The following is an 8,264-nucleotide window of genomic DNA, read 5'->3' as shown; positions in this document are numbered from 1 at the left end:
TTTTTCACTTAGAGATAACTCCTAGGGTGTCTCTCCTCAGACATCAGATCTATCCCCCGACATCCAGCACTTCTCAGATTCCTCTTTCAGTCAACCCCTTCTGGGACCCCTGACCTATTAGCATAGGACGGTGAGTCCAAACTTGAGTTTGTGTTAGAATCTTTAAAATCAGATCCCCAGATTCCACCCTAGAGATCATGATTTGTAGGTTGGGATGAGGTTTCTGGAATCTGGATATTTACCATCATTTTAAGAGGTTTAGATGTGGTTCTGGAAAGGACACTTGGAGAAATAACTGTGTTGAGGTATGGCAGGAGTGGGGTGGAGTGTGTGTGTGTGTGGGGGGGTGATAAATGGGAGAGGATTGGGTCTCTGTAGTCTAGGTGTCTGGGTTCCAGTCCCTCTACTACCACTTACGAGCGGTGCGATATTAGGCAAGACATTTAATCTCTTTGAGTATCAGTTTCCTCATCTGTAAAATGAGAAAATAATAGTATTCATTTCAGATAGTTGCAAAGATTAAATAAAATGTTGGAAAGTGCTTAGTATAGTATGTGACACCTACTTAATAAATGTCATTATCATTATCATTATCATTATTTCCTTAATCTAGTGCGTTCTCCTTTCGTCGAACGCAATCCGCTCTCTTCCCACCCTGAGGAATTTCAGCTACACTATAGTTTGCATTACTACCCCATCTCTAAGGATGGGGGGGCTCCCTCTCTTGTGAGGTCTCTTGCCCAAATTTCTATTGCACAGTGTACAGGCAGAGGGAAGGGTCTGATCAAGCCCCTGGGCACACATCCTCTCCTTCCCCAAACCCAGGAGCCAGGCTCAGAGGTAATAACCAGGACTGTTTGAAAATCTACTATGGGCCCAGCAGCTGCAGTGCCACCTGTAGACAGTAGGAGGCAGCAGTGTATTGAGAACAGCTTTAGGACTTAGAAGAAGGGCTTGGGGAGAGAAGGGGGGAGAATAGGAGAGGGCTGCCTAGAGCTGGGGCCTGAGGAGGGGAGGAAGCGGAAGAGAATGACTATCTATACTAGGACTGTGTGCCCATTGCCTGTGCCTTCCTCCCTACAGAGAGGTTCCTGTCTCCTCAGTGAGGTCTGTAAGGCTTGTTATGCTTCAGTGAAATCTGACCCCTCCCACGCACACGCATGGAGCTGTCTCCACTAAGTGAGGTCAGTGCTCCTTCAGTGGTGTCCATTTCCTCAGTGTAGTGAGAGGCCCCCTGGGGGTTTGAGTTCTCTCAGTGGGGTCCGTGTCTCTTTATTAAAGTCTGTATTTTCTGTAACTCCTAGGAGGAAGTCCATGTCCCCTCAGTAGAATCAGAGAACTTCAATGTCATTTATGTCCTATTAGCAGGGTCCAGAGGTCTTCACTGAAATCTGAGATCCCTCAGCAAGATCTGCGCTCCCTTAATGGAGAGCCTTCAGTATAGTGTGTTTGCCTTCAGTGCAGTTAATGCCTTCTCAATGAAATATCTGCCCAGTCCAGGAGGTCTGGACTCCTTTGGAGCCCTGAGACTCTCCTTTCAGGATTGGGAAGGCTCTAGATAATAGATCTGACCTAGGAGAGGTGTTTTGTTTTTGTTTTTGTTTTCAGTTTAGGGTGTGCTGGGCTTGTGGTTAGTAGGACAAAGAACAAGAGAGAAGGTGGGAAGAAAGTCTGGGCCAGATGGGGTCACAAGCCCTGTGTAGGTTTCAGAAGGTGGGGATTGCCTGCTTTGACCCTCAGAATCACCCTTGGAGTTTATCTAAGGAGATTTCCTGCTTTGATAATCTATTCTGTGAACTGATGGAGGGGATCTTCTTGGTAGTGAGTTTAAGGGGAGATAGAGGGTCCTTCCTGGCCTCTCCTTTCTGGAGTGGAAGAGTTGGAGGGAAGCCAGAGTAATTGAACCTGGTTGTGGTTGAGAGGGAAAGAAGGGTGTGAGCAATTTTTCCTATTTTGCATAGACTTTAGTATTTTACAGATGTTACCTTCAGCCTGATGAGGAGGAGGAGTCAGGAGACATAGGTTTGGCCCTAACCTGGTTGTTTGCTCTGTGACCTTGCACAGATTCTTTCCTTTTCCTGAGTTTAGCATTTGTGTAATGAGGAGGTGGGTTTATCAGCAAAGACCTGGAGCACCTCCTAGTCTTCACTTCAGTCTTGTATTTTAGATCTGGATGGAAATTTGTGGAGGTAGGGAGAGTGAAGACATATTTTCAGGGGTGGGAGAAAATCTGAGCTGGTCCCAAGGTTAGCAGGGAGGGCATCCCGTCCCCAGGCTGTGCCCTCAGCGTCGTGGGAGGAGTTTTTCCTGGGGACAGAAGGGAGGGGTTTACTCAGAACTGGGGAATAGTTCTGAGGGGAAGTGTGTCATCCACAAAGGACCCTACTCCACCTAGCTTTCCAACTCGGTGGGGTGACAGGCTTGTGCAATCAGATCACGGGGCGGCTCCATTATGGGCCTGATCCAACTCCTCTCGGTTGCCCAGTTCTTTCCCGCTCGAGCCCCGCCCTAACCCAACTTCTCATCTGTCACTCCAAGACCCCACCCGACCACGGTCACTTCGATCAGCCTCCTCTTCTGTCGTATCCAACCTCGTCACTCCCAGTCGCTCCGTGACAGAAGAGGGCCCACCTCAACTGTCACGCCTGGCCCCTCCCCTCTAAGATTCCATCCTCTCTTATCACGCCCGGCCCCGCCCCTTCTGCTCTCACTCTGCGGGCCCACCTCTTCCGCAGTCAGCTCCGCCCCCAACCCTCCGGCAATACTCGACTCTTCCCTCTGTCTTTGCTAACCCTGGTCCCGCCTCCATCGGGCGTGGCTCCGCCCCTCCGGGCCGTTCTCCGCCCATTCTGCCTGCGCCCCGCCTCCTCCCGCCCTGTCTCTCCTCCTCCCGTAAGGCCCCGCCCCTCGGTCAGCCTGTTTTCCCCGCCTGGGCGCCTGGAGCGGCAGTGAAGGCTGCTCAGGCGTTCGGAACTTGACGCGATGGGGCTTCCGGAGGAGCGGGGCCGTTGCGGCAGCGGGAGCGCGGAGCGAGAAGAGGCTGGAGCCCGGAACCGGGTGCGGAGTTGGTCTCCGCCGCCCGAGGTCAGCCGTTCCGCGCACGTCCCGTCGCTGCAACGCTACCGCGAGCTGCACCGGCGCTCAGTGGAGCAACCGCGAGGTGAGGCCGGGCCCGGGAGGCCCTGGGCGGGGTCAGCGAGCAGAGAAGTGGGGGTTTCCAGATGAGTGAGAAATTGTGCGCGTGGCGTGGGGAACGAGGATTTCGTGAGGAGATCGGGGTTGCTTGGCGGAATTGGGATTTCCCTTGGGAGGTTGAAGGGTCCGTGAAGAGATGGGAGTGGAGATGGAAAAGGAGTTCCGGGAGTATATGGGGGTTCTATGGGGAGAAGGAGGGTTCCGTGTGGAGATGAGGGTTCCCTAAGATTTGGAGAGTTCCTTGGGCGGTTTCGTGAGGAGATGGGGCTTCCTTAAGGATAGTGAAAGTTCCATGAGAAAAGGGGAGTTCTCACGTGAAAGGATGGGTTCTCGGGAGGTGAAGGGGCACCTTGAGGGGAGGAGAGCTACAGAACTTTGTTCCCTTTCGCGCCAAGTCAAGCGTAGCCTCCTGACACCTTTTACCGTGTGACTTAGTCTCCACTGTTGAGGGACAGTAACTGGTCTGGTTCCCATCCTGGGACCCCCCCCCCCCAAATTAGTAACGGAGTCCCAGATCTGTTTTTCATGTTTCAGAAATCCCAGTGGAAATTACACAATGTAAGACTGAACAAGTCACTAAAATGCCACTTTTTTTTTAAGGTTAGGCTGGGATTGTAATAACTCAGAAATTCTGATAAGAAATAAAGATAGACATGTCTTTAGTAATGTGTAGGGAAAATTCTTTGCTCTTGCCCTCAGTCTGCTTCAGGTATCAAAACTGTACCTGAGTTGGGAGGCAGCATTATGTTTGACAGTGGGATAAGCATGGGCAATGAATCAAACCCACAAAAATCTAGATTTAAATCTTTTTTAAAAAAAATATTTTATTTATTTATTTGAGAGAGAGAGAGAGAGTGAAAGAGAGCATGAGAAGGGAGAAGGTCAGAGGGAGAAGCAGATTCCCTACGGAGCTCGGAGCCCTATGTGGGACTGGATCCGGGGACTCCGGAGATCATGACCTGAGCTGGAGGCAGTCACTTAACTGATTGAGCCACCCAGGTGCCACCTCACTGCATGATCTTAAGCAAAGTTTTAAACCTGTCTGAGATTACTTTTCTTCATCTGTAAGATACAGCTAATAGTACTTGCTTCTAGGTTTGTTTGAGGTCTATAGCGGGTGGTAAGTGTGCATTGTAGAGTCCCTGATGCACAATAGGCATTCAGTAAATGGTGGTTAGTTTGATAACAGTAAGAATAACATGGACAAAGCGATTACTGAGTAATGCAAGACAGGATTGAATCAAGTGTAGAGTGGTTCATTGTTACAGGCAGTGTCCGAGTTTGAATCTTCAGACCTATTTTCCTTTCCCTTCCTTCTCTATATTTTTTCCCCATCATGAGTTCATCTGTTTTACATCTATTTCTACAATAATAACGTCTGTATATTTAGCCCTGGGCCCAGGATCCCACTTATGCCCTGATCCCAGATCTCATAGGTCTATAGACCATTTTATTCACACACGTTGATGTTATACTATATGTAACATGACTGTGAGTGGGATTTACCAATTTTCCCTCCCAAACCTACTCTCCCCTTAATTTTCTTATCCCTGTCAATGGCAGTATCCCAAACTAAATCTCTTTCATTATCCTCTCCTCTAATAAGATCTGTCAACCATAGATCTTTTCTATCTATATATCTCATTCAAAATTATTTATTGCTTATTGAGCATATATCCTGTTTGATTTGGTGTAGAGACTGTTATCCCCATTATAAAAGGAAGAAAACTGAAATGTAGGGAGGTTAACTAACTTGGACAAGGTCACAAAAGCTACAAAGCAGTGGATCTGGGATTTGAACTAAGGTAGCCTTGATTACAGAATCTGTACTCCTGATAGCTATACTCTTCCTCTTCCCTGACCTCACAGTCTGCCTTTCACCAAATTCTGTTAAATACTCTTTCAAGGGACACCTGGGTGGCTCAGTTAGTGAAGCTTCTGCCTTCAGCTCAGGTCATGATCCCAGGTTTCTGGCATCGAGCCCCGCATCGGGCTCCTTGCTCAGCAGAGAGCCTGCTTCTCCCTCTCTGTCAAATAAATAGAATTTTTAAAATCTTCAAAAAATTATTAAATACTCTTTCAGAATGTCTCTGATTACCTTTTCTTCCATTGCCACAGAACTTTTTAATTCAAGGAAGCAGCCTCCTAATTGGTTCTCCCATTCCCTAGTCTCACCCACCTTTGATCTCTCTCATAGACTTATCTAAAATAAACACTGTTAGATTGATATCCAAAATAAACACTGCTTTCATATGTCATTTTATTTATTTATTTATTTATTTTTAAGATTTTATTTATTTATTTGACAGAGATCACGAGTTGGCCGAGAGGCAGGCAGAGAGAGAGAGAGAGAGAGAGAGAGAGAGAGGAGGAAGCAGGCTTCCCGCTGAGCAGAGAGCCAGATGTGGGGCTCCATCCCAGGACCCTGAGATCATGACCCGAGCCGAAGGCAGAGGTTTTAAACCCACTGAACCGCCCAGGCGCCCCTCATACGTCATTTTAAAAACTTCCAGTAGTTCTCTATTTCTTCCAATTTCAAATTAAAATTCTGCTTTTCTTTCAAGGTCTGGATAACTAGCTCCACCCACCTCTGTATTCTTAACTCCCGCTATTCCCTACCACACCCTTTATTCTAAACAAGTCATTCTCGTTGATATACTGGATACACAAAGGTTTCTTTCCCATTTCCTTGCCTTTGCCCATTTCCTTCTGCTCCTGTTTACCTAGTCAAACTCCACCAATTCCATGCAGCATTCCCTGATCATCTAGTCCATGCTCATCTTTTAATCTTTTGAACAACTTCCGTACTTAGAATTTGTGTCAACAAAACTTTCAGATTTCAACACCGCTACCAAAACAAAACAAGTGATTGTAAAACTCAGTTTTTTTCATCTTTATTGATACACATAAATGTGGTTCATACGTTTATATAATCTATGCTTACTCTTATCACTTAAAAATATTTTTGAATATATACATGTACTTGATGTAGTTTTTTTTTTTTAAGATTTTATTTATTTATTTGACAGACAGAGATCACAAGTAGGCAGAGAGGAAGGCAGAGAGAGAGTGGGGGGTGGGGTGGGGAAGCAGGCTCCCTGCCGAGCAGAGAGCCTGATGTGGGGCTCGATGTGGGGCTCGATGTGGGGCTCGATGTGGGGCTCGATGTGGGGCTCGATCCCAGGACCCTGGGATCACGACCTGAGCCAAAGGCAGAGGCTTTAACCCGCTGAGCCACCCAGGCGCCCCTACTTGATGTAGTTTTAACAACAGATCTGATTTTGTATACTGGTTTCTAGCTGTGTGGTCCTTGGGAGAGTTTCCTCTGTTTCCTGAGCTTTGGTTTTCTTATCTATAACATTAGGATAATGTGTATTTCATAGGACCATATAAAAATTTAATGAGGCCTTTTGCCTTATTGCATCCAAGAGAGCAAGATGAGTCCCAGCAGCTCTCCTGGAGCCATCTTAGGAAGTTTGGTCAGGGTTCTCCTTGCTGCCTATGCTCAAAACGTCATGCTCTGCTTGGGCAACACAGCCTCAATATGGGCTGCCAGTGTTTCCATCAATACACAAAGGATATAAGCTTCATTAAGTTGGATTAAGTAAGCTTCTTTGAATGGGTCATCCAAGATACCTACCTTAACTGCAGAGATCCAGGATAACTATTTTAATGCTAACTCATTTACATAAAATAAAAATCCTTCAATTATGAGTGTTTTAATATGAAAAAAAAAAGATTCAATGAAGGGCACATGTCTGGCTCAGTCAGTAGAGCCTGTGAGTCTTGATCTTGGGGTTTTGAGTTCAAGACCCACTTTGCATGTAGAGATTACTTAAAAAGAAAATGTTTTTGACAAAGAGATTTAGTGAGATTAGCCCAGTGCCCGGTACAGGAATGGCATTCACTGAAATACCACCTCCCGTTTGCTCTCTTTAGTGGCCATTTAGTCTTCTGTTATATTATTACCAGTACTACTAGTTTTCATCAGGTTATTTTTTTTTTTAACTGTTGGGCTCTTGGGTTGTTTCCAATTTCACTGTTATAAATAGTGTTACTATAAACATGTCTTTAGCAATCACTTCAGTTTTTCTTTGGCATTTTTTTCTTATAGTGTGTTCTCCAAAATTGAGTTAGCAGATGAAAGGGTATAAAAAAAATTTTTTTTTAAACACAGTATCATTTTTTTTTAAGATTTTATTTATTTATTTGACAGACAGATCACAAGTAGGCAGAGAGGCAGGCAGAGAGAGAGTGGGGGGTGGGGTGGGGAAGCAGGCTCCCTGCCGAGCAGAGAGCCCGATGCGGGGCTCGATCCCAGGACGCCGGGATCATGACCTGAGCCGAAGGCAGCGGCTTTAACCCACTGAGCCACCCAGGCACCCCGGGTATAAAAAATTTTATGTCTCTTGTCAGTCATCGCCCTGGTGTCCAGTAAGATTATGACAATTTCTTACAATGCCATTATCATATAAGAGTATCTCTTTTATAGTGCCACTCTGGCACTGGGTTTATCTTTTTATTTTTTAATCTTTGTTTTATAGGTACATAATGGCACCTTGGGAATGACTTAATTTGGATTTCTTGAATTGATTGCAAGTTGTACATCATATAATTTAGCTTTCAACTATATTCTGTCTTGCATGTTCAAAAGTATTTCATATGTTTGTCTTACCTTTCCAATTAGATTATATAAACTGAATCATGTAACCTTGAGCGAGTCACTTTACCTTTATGAATTTGGTTTGTTATTGGTGAAATGAAGAGGTGATAATCTCTAAAGTGTTCCTTTCATTATTATAATTCTAAGAGTGTCTCTCCCTTCCCTTCTAGCTCTTGATCCTGTACTGACAATATCCTAAGTGCTCTGCAATTACATGTTTTACCTGTTGAATACATTTTCTCTGGAATAGCCAGGGGAGTATTTTAAGATTATTAATCTGATCATGTCGTTCTCCTTGAAATCCTACAATGGCTTTCTGTTCCTCTTAGGATAAATATCAAATTCCTTATCATGCCCAGAAGGATTGCATGATCTTCCCATTTTATGCACCAATTCCTGCTATTCT

The 8,264-nt window shown here is 45.4% G+C and overlaps 1 protein-coding gene across 2 annotated transcripts in view; it reads left to right on the top strand.

The window, feature by feature from the left end:
* Positions 1-2,931: 2,931 nt before the first annotated feature.
* The window catches only part of ACSS2 (acyl-CoA synthetase short chain family member 2), a 46,982-nt gene continuing 41,649 nt past the window's right edge, over positions 2,932-8,264 (top strand). Inside the window, exon 1 of one of the 2 annotated variants that reach the window (XM_080812821.1) lies at positions 2,932-3,160. In XM_080812821.1, coding sequence (XP_080668947.1) covers positions 2,983-3,160 — 178 coding nt within the window. In that variant the 5' untranslated portion in view covers positions 2,932-2,982. The remainder of the gene's footprint in view (positions 3,161-8,264) is intronic. The other variant, XM_080812820.1, reaches the window with a different exon arrangement.

This window comes from Martes martes (genome assembly GCF_963455335.1).
Source record: "Martes martes genome assembly, chromosome: 9".
Taxonomy (NCBI): Eukaryota; Metazoa; Chordata; class Mammalia; order Carnivora; family Mustelidae; genus Martes; species Martes martes.
This window is presented reverse-complemented; position numbering and strand designations above follow the sequence as displayed.